Source organism: Eleginops maclovinus, chromosome 6 (genome assembly GCF_036324505.1).
Source record: "Eleginops maclovinus isolate JMC-PN-2008 ecotype Puerto Natales chromosome 6, JC_Emac_rtc_rv5, whole genome shotgun sequence".
NCBI classification, from domain to species: domain Eukaryota; kingdom Metazoa; phylum Chordata; class Actinopteri; order Perciformes; family Eleginopidae; genus Eleginops; species Eleginops maclovinus.
This window is the reverse complement of record NC_086354.1, coordinates 23,818,453-23,833,656: the sequence shown is the minus strand read 5'-3', so window position 1 is coordinate 23,833,656 and position 15,204 is coordinate 23,818,453. Positions and strand designations below refer to the sequence as shown.

General features: G+C 43.8%; 2 protein-coding genes across 2 annotated transcripts in view; both read left to right on the top strand.

The window, feature by feature from the left end:
* Positions 1 to 15,204, top strand: part of LOC134865739 (receptor-type tyrosine-protein phosphatase N2-like) — a 164,723-nt gene that overhangs the window by 7,232 nt on the left and 142,287 nt on the right. Inside the window, 2 exon segments of the mRNA XM_063885429.1 lie at positions 3,215 to 3,265; positions 9,534 to 9,647. Coding sequence (XP_063741499.1) covers positions 3,215 to 3,265; positions 9,534 to 9,647 — 165 coding nt within the window.
* LOC134865740 (tripartite motif-containing protein 16-like) lies at positions 11,264 to 14,809 on the top strand. The gene has a single exon (XM_063885430.1). It carries the CDS (start codon positions 11,463 to 11,465, stop codon positions 13,140 to 13,142), a length of 1,680 nt encoding a protein of 559 aa, XP_063741500.1. The 5' UTR covers positions 11,264 to 11,462; the 3' UTR covers positions 13,143 to 14,809.

Below are 15,204 nucleotides of genomic sequence, written 5' to 3'. Positions count from 1 at the left end.
GTTTTGGAGATGTAGCTGCTGTTCAGGTGGGGTTTTGGGGGATTTATGCAAAAACATATGTTTGAGTTGTTGCAATATAACCCTTGTTGGCACATTAAAATATCAGAATATAAACCTTTAAAATAACTTCATATCTCGAGTTAACCAAGAGAGTCAAGTGAGTGCTACAGTCTGAGTAGTGTAGTTAGCAATACCAGCATTTCGGGTGTCCTCTCTGTTGGTCAGAAAGGGTTTAATGAGTCCAGAGATATGGAGATGGGGTCAGATGTCTGGTCAGAGGGCAGAGACAGCTTATGGAGAATAATTAGGGGATGGATGTCCGGTGGGTCTGCGGGGGACGAGTGGCAGGCAGCAGGCTGACACTGAAACTGAGATTTCTGATCCTTTCTTTTACTCTCCTTTTTTCTGGAGAGGAAGTAAAGAAACCGGCTTTAAGACATGAAGACACTATTATTTTCCGCTTCGATCTAACGCAGGATTTACACCGAAAGTGGGCGGGGCTTAATTTAGACCGGAAGTGACGTTGGCGCCTCATGCTTATTTTTTCTTTCTAGAAAACCTCCTGAATACAGTGGCCGTGATATGCTCCTAAAGGCTTCGGTTTGTAAGAGAAAAGTCATCACCTGCAGGACTCTTGAATTACAATTTCAGCAACAAAAGGCTTCCATGATGTAGCTGTGTGTGTGTGAGAGAGAGAGAGAGAGAGAGAGAGAGAGAGAGAGAGAGAGAGAGAGAGAGAGAGAGAGAGAGAGAGTAATCGCTGCCACTGTCTGATCCCTCGAAGGCAAAGAGACACTCAAGCGACAAGCAAGTGTTGCCATGGTTACATCATACACTGACATTGCTGGTTTCAGCCGGTGCTTGCCGGAGCATTTCCCGTGTGTGTGTTTGTGTGTGTGTGTGTGTGTGTGTGTGTTTATAAAGGCCAGAAATATCAGAAAAAGCAACAGGAACATAATAGTGTCTTCACGTCTTAAAGCTGCTGAGTCATATATCGCACCTCCAACAACAAATAAATCCAGAGCTCCGGTTCTTTACTTCCTCTCCAGAAAAAAGGACAGTAAAAGAAAGGATCAGAAATCTCAGTCTCAGTGTCAGCCTGCTGCCTGCCACTCGTCCCCCGGCACACCCACCGGACATCCATCCCCTATTTATTCTCCGTAAGCTGTCTATTCCGACATGCCCTTATTCCGACATACCCCTATTCCGACATGCCTCTATTCCGACATGCCCTTATTCCGACATGCCTCTATTCCGACATGCCCCTATTCCGACATACCCCTATTCCGACATGCCCTTATTCCGACATGCCTCTATTCCGACATGCCCCTATTCCGACATACCCCTATTCCGACATACCCCTATTCCGACATGCCTCTATTCCGACATGCCTCTATTCCGACATACCCCTATTCCGACATGCCTCTATTCCGACATGCCTCTATTCCGACATGCCTCTATGCCTCTATTCCGACATGCCCTTATTCCGACATGCCTCTATTCCGACATGCCTCTATTCCGACATGCCTCTATTCCGACATGCCCCTATTCCGACATGCCCCTATTCCGACATGCCTCTATTCCGACATACCCCTATTCCGACATGCCTCTATTCCGACATACCCCTATTCCGACATGCCTCTATTCCGACATACCCCTATTCCGACATACCCCTATTCCGACATGCCTCTATTTCGACTTACCCCTATTCCGACATGCCCCTATTATGAAACAATTTTAGTACCACCATTCAGACAGTCTACCCAGGCGCGTCGGGGCATCGTCTTTCTTTCATTTTTGTTTGTGTGTCTTTTTAACATGTACTTTTTAAACATATTTCGTTGTTGTCCGATCGCCCCCTGCATCCGATCTGCAAGGGAGTCGCTCAAAGACAGTTAAAGCTATGCAAGCCATCGAGGCTGCTCCCAATTCTGCAGAGGTGTAGACCGGAGCTGATGGGATGATGATGGAGAGATTCCGAGGAGCAGTGGCAGTGGATTCGGGAGGGCTATCAGAAGCGTCCATGAGGGGGGGGGCCTGCGTGTCTGACAGTGTCAACTACCGCTCCGAATGCTTTCACTTAAGTGGAGCTATGCAGACCCCAAAAAAAAAAGTAAGGTGCCGCTACTCCGACAATTAGACATGAATGTCGGAGTAGAGGTATGTGGGAATAGCTGCACTAACTGTATGAGATTAAGACCTGTATTCAGTTAAACTCAAACCCAGAGTCCTTTATCTGCTGCCTCGATCAAACAGCATCACTTTTTACCAACGGAGCTTTTATAGTGTGCAGGAAAGTACATTTAATGGCTTTCACCACTATATCTATATGCTATAAATACCGGCAAAAAGGATCTCCATTCCCTAAAGCTGCAGGCGCTACAGCAGGCTCAGAGACGTCCTTTAACTGTGTGTAGAGATGTGTGTGTGAAGCTGCCAGACCTCCTGTAAACGGAACAGGATAAAGTATACCTGACTGCTCTGGGAGAACTGACGGAGCTTCCCCCTGAACCCGGTGTTAACTCTGCATGAATGCAAGCGTTACTGTCCACTGCTGGAGGAAAACAGCTCTACATAGTCATAAAATAGGAGAGCTAACACTGTGTCAAAGAGTTGAATCCACATATTTTTTTGTGCTGGAATTCGGAACTAGTTTTCAAATTAAAAGCAACGTCAAAAAGATTGAAAAAGATCTCCATTTGTGAGCTTCCTGTTTTATTCTGAAGGTTTCTCCATCTGTATCTTTACTTCCTGTGTTTTCCCTCGTGTGTGATTGCCTCACTAGTGTCACCTGTCCTCCTGCACACCTGCACCCCTTCCCCTCGTTAGTTCAGCTTGTATTTAAGTCCTGGTTTTGCTCTCTGTTCTGTTTCGTCTGGATCGAGCCTCGATAGATGCTGCTGTTTCCTGTATTTTTTTGAGCAAGACATCAGGCAGCTGTATGAAAGCTGCTTCAGGAACACTCTTGATAGGTGTCGTCGCTCACCTCTCACGGACCCTTTCCTGCAGGATGCTTGGTTTCACTCTTGCTTTGCTAGAACTGATGGTCATCTTCAACACACCTGGATCCATTTACAGCTACGATGCTAACGCTCAGGCTAACTCTCCACTGCTACTGTTTATATGTTACTTATTTCATGACGGTATTTTCCTGTAATTGTCTAAAATCGTGACGTTTAAACATGCTAACTCTTTTCCTGTTTTTCTTTAACAGGTTGTCTGTTTGAGAACGAGCTGTGCTCCCCGTACGAGGTCTGCGTCAACGGTAAGATGACACACACACACACACACACACACACACACACACACACACACACACACACACACACACCTAAAAGCTTTATTTCAATACATGCAATAGAGGAGACCCGTGCCCCTGCAGGCATCATGTGGATGTGTCCTTGGGTAAGATACTCAACCCTGAGGCGCTCCCGATGGCCAGCGGTGTGTGTGTGTGTGTGTGTGAGAGGGTTAGCTTCCCTAGAGCAAGTGGTGCTGCTCTGCGTGAATGACTCGTATGTGAAGCACTTTGAGGGGTTGAAGAGACCTGAAACATATTACAACGAATCAACATTAGGAGTCAGAGGATAGATGACAAGAGATATTACATAACAATTGGAAAGCAGTAGTCCAATGGGTGTCATGCACATTACTCAGTTTTTGGAGAATGCTCAGATGCTCAGGTAATAAATGAACCCTTGTCCAACAGTAAAAAGCTGCAGTGAATCAGGTTTGAAAGAGACTCCTAATTTGGGTAATAAATAGTGACCAGGTTTTGTCAAAGTTACAGTCCAAACCACGGCATCTGAGCCTCTGTTTTAAAGGCTAATGCGTGTGGTCTCCAGCTACAATGTAAGGATCTAAAACAAGCAGAATCACTGTGAAATCAGTCAAATCTCACATTCAAACAAGCCTATGTAGTATCAAATGCATGGTTATTTACGTACACCCTAGGGGTGGGCGATATACCTGTATGATAGTATAAACCGGTGTTGTGCTGCGCCATGATATGAATTTTGAGATATCGTTGATACCGCGGTATTCATAAATTCATATAGCGTTCATGTTGGGTCGCATTGTCGAACATTCTTTGTCTTCTGAAGTATATTCAAACGGGCTTCGGAAGATTAACCTAACAACAGATCTCCGCTGGATTAATGAATGCCTGGAGGTGTTCCTAAACAGCCTGTCTGTTCCTAAACAGCCTGTCTGTTCCTGCACAGAGTTCTCGTGCACCTAATTTCCATACAAAAACGCTCCAGGAGCTCCTTATAGGCATGCAAGACGTGTGAACAACCCAGACTCCACAGGCAACGCGAAAGCAACTTTAAACGATCAAAATCATGACATTATTTTAGGACATCACGATGTCTAGTAGAATCATGAATGTAGATGTGAAACGGAATTTTTTTAGTCCGCCATAAGCATAATAGCGTGTTTAGAACGCACAACGCTAAATGCATATGCAGTGAATGATATTAGCCTACTGTAATTATGCCCATTATTTGATTTAAGTAATACAATACAACAGAAGGTAAGCAAGAAATGAAGGCCTGGTCCATATACAAGCCTGCCCCAAATAAAGGCCAGTGCGATGTGCAGCCTAGGTAAATAGAAGCACTCGGCCACAATTTGAGGATTTACGGTGTAGACCTATTTTTATGAGCGGACGTTGCAAGCATTTTTTGCTGCGCGGAAGTAGTGCTAGCAATAGTGGATCCAAAACAAGAAGAAGAAGAAGAAGAAGACGAAGAAGACGAAGACATTGAAAATTAAAGATGAGTCAACAGGCAGAAAAGATCACCCAGGTGCAGGATGACAAATTGGTGAAAAAGACAGGGGGCACCTCTGTCGTGTGGAACTGGTTCGGTTTTAAGATCTCCGACCTCGAACAAAAACATATCTTATGTAAATTGTGTCGCCGTGCTGTTTTAGGGAAAGCTGGAAACACCACCAATTTATTAAATCACCTTAAAACGATGCATGTACGAGAATATGCAGATTGCATCAAAATGCGAGAAGCAATCAGCCCAGGAGCTCGACCAAAGACAAGCCAGACTTCCACTCAATCGCTTCAGCAATCACTACAAACATCATTCGCTGCCGGTACTCGCTATGAGCGGACAAGCAAGAAATGGAGAGACATCACGGAGGCTATAACCCATCACATTGCGAAGGACATGGGACACCCATCCAAACTGTGGAGAAAGTGGGTTTCAAAAAGTTACTTCAAACTCTGGACCCAAGGTACGAGACCCCGAGCCGCAAGTACTTCAGCCAGAAATGCCTGCCTCAACTGTACTTGGAATGTGGGGAGAGAGTTTACGGCGAAGTAAGCCAAGTTGATTTATGATGTTAAATACATATTTTGAACTAATGTCATGTAACTAAGAAGGGCTATTCAAATGTGATTCAGATTTTTCCCCCTCATATATCGTGATATAATATCGATATCGTCTGGACAGTGAAAAATATCGTGATATGAATTTTACCTCATATCGCCCACTCCTAGTACACCCTAAAACAACGTCATATATGGAAATGAAGCCTCTCTCTCTGTCTGCTCCCCTCTTCTCCTTGTGTCCTCTCTGGCATCGAGAGAAATGAAACCCCTGCTGAGAATCAACCCAGAATCAAAAAAAGCCCCAGAAAATAATCTGCATGTATTTTAAAATACTAGAAATCTTTCACTCCGTGGGTGAGACGTTTGATAAATGGGTTATTTCCCAGCGTACTCTATATCTTCTGTATTTGATTGGTGCACGGTGCAGAGAAGACTTCAATTCCTGCAGGAGACAGCCAGCTGTGTAATCTCATTGAGCATGTGAGGGTCTGTTGGCTGAAGCAGGTGGTTTCTGACCTGCTTCCTGGTGTGTGTATTTTAGGCTGAGTGTGTTTGTCCTGCATTCATTAGCTGGGTCGTTTCCTGTGTGCTTGGTGTCCTGTGAAAATGTAATCTGATGCCGACAGAGAAAAACAAACTGAGAGAGAACGGTGTCGTCAGCTGGGAGGTTTATTTTCAGCCGCTCGTCTCTCCGTCTCTCCGTCTGTGTTGTGACGCCTTCAGGTGACCTCGTTTCGCTTTGATAGAGAAAAAGAAAAGTGTTGACAGCTTTTGTTTGGATTGTTGTTCAGCTGCTGCGAGTTTCTCTGGGCTCTGCTGGGCTCACTTCTTTAGAAATCTGAATCAGAAACCGTTTTTCTGCGAATTAGGTTAACACGTATGAAGAATTTGTCTTGGGACTGTGATAGTATAAGATAGCTATAATAACATTAACAGCAATTAAAATGTGCAATGAGCAGTACTGACAGTGTTATGATGAAAACAAGATGCTGTAAACATTGTGTGCATTAATGTGATGCATAGAGTCTGTGATGTGGCTGAGGGTCAGTGGGGGTCCTCTATTTTCCTACACGATTTGAAAAGATTTAAACTGCAGGTATGGAGAAATAAAAACTAGATTTCAACTCACTACAATCAAAATAAATGTGAAATGTAAAAGCTTGGACTCTTAGATGGCAAACGTATGAGTTAGTGTAAACATTTGCCATAGGTTTGTTTTTCAGTTTTAGTTGATATTGTGAACTGTCCTGGCGAGATCAAAGAGAGGCAATCAGAGCGGCTGTGAGACCTGATAGAGTCTGAGCTGCCAATCTGTTGCAGGACAGGCTCCTCATTGTTCCAAAAAATAAGGAACAATGAGAAGCTGCAGCCATTGTTTCCTCTGTGAGATCCACCTGGGGAGGTTTTCATGCCCTCAGAAACGTGGACAGTGGGTGTAGCCAGGAGGAATAATGCGTTCATACTGCCTGTGCTGCAGCACCTCTTTTCACCCTCTGTCTGAAACCAGAGCCAAATCTACATTCTGGAAAAAAATCTAGTTATAAAAAAGTCAAAATTGTGAGAAAAAAAGTAAAGTTTTGCAAAAAAAAGATAAATTTTGGAAGAAAAGTTAAAATCTAAAAAAAAAGTTAAATTCTGAGATAAAGAGAAACTCTCTCTGGAGGGAGCACAGGGATTTTAGCCATTGTAGACCATTTACATGCACTAAAACCTATGTAACACACCACAGGAAAAGGACAACCCCCCCTTTAACGCTGACAACCCAAAATAAAACGAGATTATTGTGTGCAAAGACACTGTCAAATATTACCAATAAACCATCCCTTACACACACACACACACACACACACACACACACACACACACACACACACACACACACACACACACACACACACACACACAAAGGACGGTGCTCTGCTTCCCGCTGATTAGCCGAGAAGGACAAAAAGCATTTGCTGGAAATCGTCATAGCAACAGAGCAGTGGGGATAAAACGGCCCATTACCCGTCTGCACCCTGTTGCATCCTCCTCCACACTGCCACTGTGGAAATGTCACAGCAACCCGAGACAAGGGTTCAGGAAACCATTGACTTCCAGACGAGGGAACAGGAAGTGGTGAAATGCCCACTCGTCTCCTGGTTCAAAGACCTGTTCCTGCAGCTCGGTGACACATTAAAACCCAGGATATCCAGATCCAGATCTTGACATGTGCGAAGGAAACCCCTTTACTTTCTGTAGCCAGTCGACACGGCCCAGGCCTGCTAAGCGATGCCAGATGTCATTGATCTTGTGGGAGCGTGGTCGGTGAGGGATGATGGACTGATGCATCCCCCCGGAGGCAACAGATCCATTAGGACGTCTTAATCCAGTTCATTAGGCAGCAGGACTTCCAGGCAGCGAGTCCCTGCAGAGCAGTCCAGGCATGCTCAACAGCACTGTGCCCAGACCTGAAGGATATTTAATTCAGAGCACCATTGATGAACAATCCCTGTGACAGCAGGTTTTATTGCTTTAGCATTTAAGCAAAAGTACAAAAAAATAAAGTAGTAGCATAAAAACAGAACTGGACATTTTTCAACTACTGAAAAAGGACCAAAAAGTTAAATTATTAGGGAAACGTGAGGTTTTAATCTTCACTGTTAAACCCCAAAAATCACTTTAGCAGAGACAAAATCTGCAGGTTCCACAGCTCCTCGTCACAGTACAGACTTATTAAAGCCTAAATTCTGCCTAACAACATCATTTAATTTAACATAAAGGATATTTTTGTGTGTTGAGTGCTATCAAACCTAAATTGAACCAGTACAAACAGCAAATGATACTGCTGAATTAGCATAAAGTAAATACAGTGTGTTTCTCTCTCATTGCCTGCACACCAACATTACCTCCATGGGTTTATTTTAGATACAGTTATGAGGTAACACGCATATATTTTAATGATAACCCTAAAGCACTGTGCAATAAATGAGCAGCAAAGAAACTGCTGCACCAGAAGCCTCTTCTGCTCGTGATCTCGTATAACACAATTGCTGTGTCTCTGCAGAGGGAACATCTTGAATTATCTCTCATAATTATATGCATGCGTGTCCAAGGCTGTGTAATTTATCCCAGTTCAGCACCGGAGGCCGTGACTCAGAGGCAGACGTGTCTCTCCTGATTTATGGTCCAGATTAGAGCGGGGTGATGCAGCACACGGTGTTTGACTGGAAGATGGAGGAGATGGTCAATTGGTTAAAATCCAAAGATAAACTCTTGCCTTTAATGTTGTCTGTTTTTAAATATCTCTTGTTACATTATACACTGGAGAGAGAGATGCTTTCTACATTTAAAAAGGTCCAAAGCCACTCGCCAAAGGAGCTTTCTATCATATCACCAGCAAAACAAAGCTTCGGGCAAGAATGACATTTTTGTGATATTAAAGGGGCCCTGTTATGCTTTTTGGGCTTTTTGAGTCCCTGTAGTGGGTGATATAGGTTTGAGTGCATGTAAATGGTCTGCAGAGGCTAAAATCCCTGTGTTCCCCCTGCCTGAAACGAGCTCCAACACATTGTACCTGATAGGCTAAGGGGCGGGACATCTGTAAGCCGTTGACAAATCACAACAGAGCCGGCCAGCTAACCAATCAGAGCAGACTGGGCTCTGGTTTCAGGCAGAGGGTGAAAAGAGGTCCTGCAGCACAGGCAGTATGAGAGAAATCTGTCCCAGTAAAGACACTAAATATAAATATGAAGGTGAAAATGAGCCTAAAGGAACTCTAAGGTATTTTTTTGATAAATGTCAGGCTCTAATTTATACAGTTTGCAAATATCCAGCTCCATCACTCCTCCGTGTCTTTGTAACCAACAACATAACGTGCGCTCGGTTAAACGTCTCAGAGTAATTACAGCAGTGCCGACCAGCCGCTGGTCACCCTCAGCTGACTGCTAAATGGAGCTTGCGTTTTGATTGGGACGACCAGAGTGTCGCAGAGGCTATTTATAGACTGGAGGCCTGAATTACCGTCTACAAGAGCCATTATGCAACATGCACACTCCCTCACACACATCCATGCAGGCAGATATACATTTGAACACACAGAACCACAGACTGTTTCTTTTGCACGGCTACAAGAAGGTTTTGCAATCATTTTAAGCTCTGAAACTGTACGTCTAAAAGCGTTTCCCTAACTTTCTGTTTGTGTGTTCAGATGCCATGTTTGGAAGGTGTCACCCTCTTCCAGTGACGGATGTTTACACCTACGACGTCTCCCCGTCTGTCGTGCAACGCTTCAGGACGCTGCTGGAGAAGCTTTCCAACAGAGGTAAGATGTTCACTGAGGTAATAAAATAAGTGAGAAGTAGGGTCTTTTATTCCTAGGCTTCTATACAATCTAGACTTCTTTTTTTGCAATCAGATGAGTCACCCCCTGCTGGATGTTAGAGAGAATGCATGTTGGCTTTGGAAGTTTCCTCTTGATAGTAATTAAAAGAATATAAAGAAGACATATTGTGCTCATTTTCAGGTTCATATTTGTATTTCTTGCCTCTACTGGGATCAAAAAGGTGCTTTTTCCCCCTCATATTGCCTGTGCTGCAGCACCATTTACATGCACATAAACCTTGGCCCTTTTTAAAATATGGAAATGCTGTCAGACTACAAATGTCTGTAGAAAAAATGACTGATATTCAATTCTATCTATATAATTTTTCTCAAAATATGCGCAGATGAAGATGTCTCTGTGACTACTAATTCTCTTTTGTCCTCTGGGTAAACTGACTCTTCAAACTACATAATGCTTTTGCATCTCTCAACTTTTAGGACATACACTCTGCTCTCATTACACCAGAGCAGTCTTTACACACTGATGCTTTAAGCTCCGTACCTTTCACTTTTTTTAACTTGGCATATTTTTATTGCTGGCTACTTACTTTAGGGCGGTGGTGGCAAAGTCCATAGGGTCTTGGCTTGGGAACTGGAAGGTGTCCCTTACATTGCTCACCGGGCGCTGTATATACGGCAGCCCACTGCTCCTAACACTATGGGTCAGATGCAGAATGTAAATTCCCCCCCCTGTGGGACCATTAAGGGTATATTCATTCATCCCGATGTGAATACAGACTACAGTTCACAGAAATGCAATAGCACAATGTTCTGTTTGGGGCCAATAATGGAGGAACAGTAGCTCTGTTTAACGACCTGCAATGCTTGACAAAATACTTGGAATATTTTGAATGTAATTCAGATGCTGTAGAATCTTTACTATCCCCTAAAATGAGTTTCTCCTTCAGAAAGGTCATGGCTGTATGAAAGTCAAAGGGTCTTTAACTATATTAAACATTCGCTGACTGAAAAACTGTAAGATTCATTTCATAAACAAAGTACTACTTGCAAGCAGTGTGCAGAAAAGGGTTAAGAAATCAGCAAAATAGCCCCCAAGCACTCTGTTTTGTTGGATTGCCTTCTAGCCTCACTAACTTATTAGAAGGACTCTGGAACTGGGTAGTAGTCGTCTGCCACGTTGCTACTATAACACTCCCTTGATAACCTCTCCGTCTGCTCCCAGAGCTTCTTCAGGGTGCCCTCCCCTTGACAATGTGCCGATTGGTGGTGTAATAACCATGTGATATCAAGAGACGATAAGCCTCATTCAAGGCATATAAGCACACAGGCTTGTTTCTGTCGTGACGAAAGTGAGACTTCGCTGTCAGTGTGGACCGATGGCGCAGCGAGGACTTCAGCTGGTCCATGAAAAGTGTTGTTGTTGCTGTTCAATTTGTCTGGAAGCACTGAAGCATCCAGTGATCATCCCCTGTGGACACAGCTACTGCATGAACTGCATTAAACCCCACTGGGACAGGGTTGGATGAGAAGGAAGCTCCTTGTGTTTCCACAGTTGGATCACCCTGAAGCCTCTCACATTTACTGCAGAAAGCCTGTCAGTCTGTGGGTCTGGACTTCGGAACAGACTGTCTCTTTCACAACCCTCCCCTTTATGAATCGCCTCAGCTTTGCTGGTTCCCTCCCCCTTTAGAGCGACAGCTGACGCATGCGTGTAACCATTGCATGATTCACAGATAACACTAGTTTCAGCTTTCAGGAAGTGAAACTCAGACACTCGCTGCCACTGAGAGGAGAAATGGCGCAGAAAGGAGTTCAGCTGGACCGGGAAACCTTCTCTTGTTCGATCTGTCTGGATATACTGAAGGATCCGGTGACTACTTCCTGTGGACACAACTACTGCATGGACTGCATTAAACCCCACTGGGACAAAGAGGAAGAGGAGGAAGTCTACAGCTGCCCTCAGTGTAGACAGAGCTTCACACTGAGGCCTGTCCTGCTGAAAAACACCATGTTAGCAGCTTTAGTGGAGGAGCTGAAGAAGACTGGAACCCCAGCTACTCCTGCTGATCACTGCTATGCTGGACCTGAAGATGTGGCCTGTGATGTCTGCACTGGGAGAAAACTGAGAGCCAGTAAGTCCTGTCTCGTGTGTCTGATCTCTTACTGTGAGCAACACCTCCAGCCTCATTATGAATCTCCTGCCTTTGAGAAACACAAGCTGGTGGAGCCCTCCAAGAAGCTCCAGGAGAACATCTGCTCTCGTCACGACGAGGTGATGAAGCTGTTCTGCCGCACTGATCAGCAGTGTATCTGTTCTCTCTGCTCTGTGGAGGAACATAAAGGCCATGAAACAGTGTCAGCTGCAGCAGAGAGGACTGAGAGGCAGAGAGAGCTCAAGGGGAGTCGACAAAACTTCCAGCAGAGGATCCACAGCAGCAGGAAAGTTATGAAGCAGCTGCAGCAGGAGGTGGATGGTATCAACTGCTCTGCTAATAAAGCAGTGAAGGACAGCGAGAAGATCTTCACTGAGCTGATCCACTTCATCCAGAAAAAAAGCTCTGATGTGAAGCAGCAGGTCAGAGCTCAGCAGGAAATTGAAGTGAGTCGAGTCAGAGAGTTTCAGGAGAAGCTGGAGCAGGAGATCTCTGAGCTGAAGAAGAAAGACGCTGAGCTGGGGTTGCTTCAAAAAACAGACGATCCCACCAAGTTTCTACAAAAATACTCCTCGCTTTCACCTCTCCGTGAGTCCTGGGAATTACCCAGCCTCAAAATCCGTCCTCTGCAGTACTTTGAGGACGTGACAACAGCTGTGTCAGAAGTCCGAGACAAACTACAGGAAGTTCTGATGGAGAAGTGGCCAAAGATTTTACGGACAGTCACTGAAGTGGATGCTTTCCTGTCGCAACAACTGAGGACCAGAGAGGAGTTCTTACAGTACGCACGTCAAATCACGCTGGATCCAAACACGGCAAACCTCGGGTTAATGTATTTTTCTGAGAGGTACCGCAAAGTAACAACAAGCACCATCGAAGCATTGTTCTCGTTTCCGTCCCATAATAGATTCAACGGTTTACATCAGGTCCTGAGTAGAGAGAGTCTGACTGGACGTTGTTACTGGGAGGTTGAGTTTGATGCACTAGATTGCACAGTGGCTGTAGCGTACAAGGATATGAAAAGATGTGATGCCTCCAGAGACTGTGCGTTTGGATTCAACGAGAAGTCTTGGGCGTTATATTGTCAGATATATAGATATGAATTCAGACATGACGATGTCCATACTCTAATCCCGGGGAAGACGTCTTGCAAAGTGGGGGTGTTCCTTGATCATAAGGCTGGTGTTCTGTCATTCTACGACGTGGGGGAAACCATGAAGTTCATCCACAGGGTGCAGACCACTTTCACCCAGCCGCTCTACGCTGGTCTGGCTCTTCACTTTTCCAGCGGAGACAACGCCACGCTGTGTGAGCTGAAGTAAGCAGGACGGTAGTTAAATGGAAAATAAAGGAGGACATATTCTGCTGATCAGTATGTAGAGTCTCTACTTTAAAGAGTCCTCTCCTGCTGATGTTCAGGTGTATATCAGTATGTAGAGTCTCTACTTTAAAGAGTCCTCTCCTGCTGATCTTCAGGTGTATATCAGTATGTAGAGTCTCTACTTTAAAGAGTCCTCTCCTGCTGATGTTCAGGTGTATATCAGTATGTAGTGTCTCTACTTTAAAGAGTCCTCTCCTGCTGATGTTCAGGTGTATATCAGTATGTAGTGTCTCTACTTTAAAGAGTCCTCTCCTGCTGATGTTCAGGTGTAAATCAGTATGTAGTGTCTCTACTTTAAAGAGTCCTCTCCCGCTGATGTTCAGGTGTATATCAGTATGTAGTGTCTCTACTTTAAAGAGTCCTCTCCTGCTGATGTTCAGGTGTATATCAGTATGTAGTGTCTCTACTTTAAAGAGTCCTCTCCTGCTGATGTTCAGGTGTATATCAGTATGTAGTGTCTCTACTTTAAAGAGTCCTCTCCTGCTGATGTTCAGGTGTATGTCAGTATGTAGTGTCTCTACTTTAAAGAGTCCTCTCCTGCTGATGTTCAGGTGTATATCAGTATGTAGTGTCTCTACTTTAAAGAGTCCTCTCCTGCTGATGTTCAGGTGTATGTCAGTATGTAGTGTCTCTACTTTAAAGAGTCCTGTCCTGCTGATGTTCAGATGTATGTCAGTATGTAGTGTCTCTTTATTTTTCTCATACTGCCTGTGCTGCAGCACCTCTTTTCACCCTCTGTCTGAAACCAGAGCCCAGTTTGCTCTGATTGGTTAGCTGGTCAGCTCTGTTGTGATTGGTCAACCTCTTAGAGATGTCCCGCCCCTTAGCTTATACCATAGAATGTGAGTGAGTGTTCCATAGGGATGCGAGTAAACAAAGGAGTGTGTGGGAGAGAAAACTCACTCTGGAAGGAACACAGGGATTTTAGCCTTTGCAGACCATTTACGTGCACTAAAACCAATAGGGGGAAGACATACGAGGGAAGGGAAACCCCCAAAAAGCATAATAGGGCCTCTTTAGTATTATTGAAATATCCTTTATTTAACGGAGGGGGCATTTACAGATCATGCATCAAAGGGAGAGTAAACTAACAAATTGAATAAAGAGGCAAACATTTATAACATTAAACACATTAAATGGGAATACTTGGTTTATATTATGGTACACATTGTTTTGTGGCAATGGGGTGTAATTGTTTCTGATTTTCCTTACAATCTGGTTGAGTATTTATTATTTTTGAAGAGTTCTTGATTGGATTTTTATCTCCGTTGTGACATTGTGTTTTTAATATTTGTGATTCTGTAATTGTCAGCCATACTGTGCTAACCGTTCTCCTCATTGAAGAGACATTTGATGTTTGTTCAATTAACAGTGCATATAATCTGAAATGATCCAAGTGGACATCTTATGTTATAGTTGTTGTGTTTGTATAAAATAGTACTGCTGAGATGTTGCTTCACACGTTTGAGTCTGGAAAATTAAAATGTGAATACAGTGATTGTGTAATGTATTGCTTTATTAATCAATAAAGAAGAAGAGGGATTGATCTATTGTGTGGTTGTAGTAAACATGTGGTCAGAAATGTATATAAATAAAATGATAAACAAGGCTTGTCTTAAATATTCTTGCCAAACGTGCATGAAAACAGCAGATTTGAAACACAGCTGCAGCTCCTTTGATTTAACTTTAAGGTGTTGGTGTTGTGTGCTGGACCTCATCACTTCTGTTGCTCTCACAGCAAAAATGCATCCATGACACAACCTAAGAGCGTTTATAAAAGATCGGAGCGAAATCCACGTTTAGAAAAAACAATTTCCACGTTTTTAAACCCTCTAAACATCCGATTTACGTCTTCAGTTCTACATATTTTATATCTTGAAAATATCAATAACGTTGTGAAAAGATTATTTTATATCGGTGATGTAACGTTTTAATATTTGCACCAAACCTGTTTACTTCTTCTAGACCTCTACCAACTTTGGAAAAAACCCCGTAAATTATCC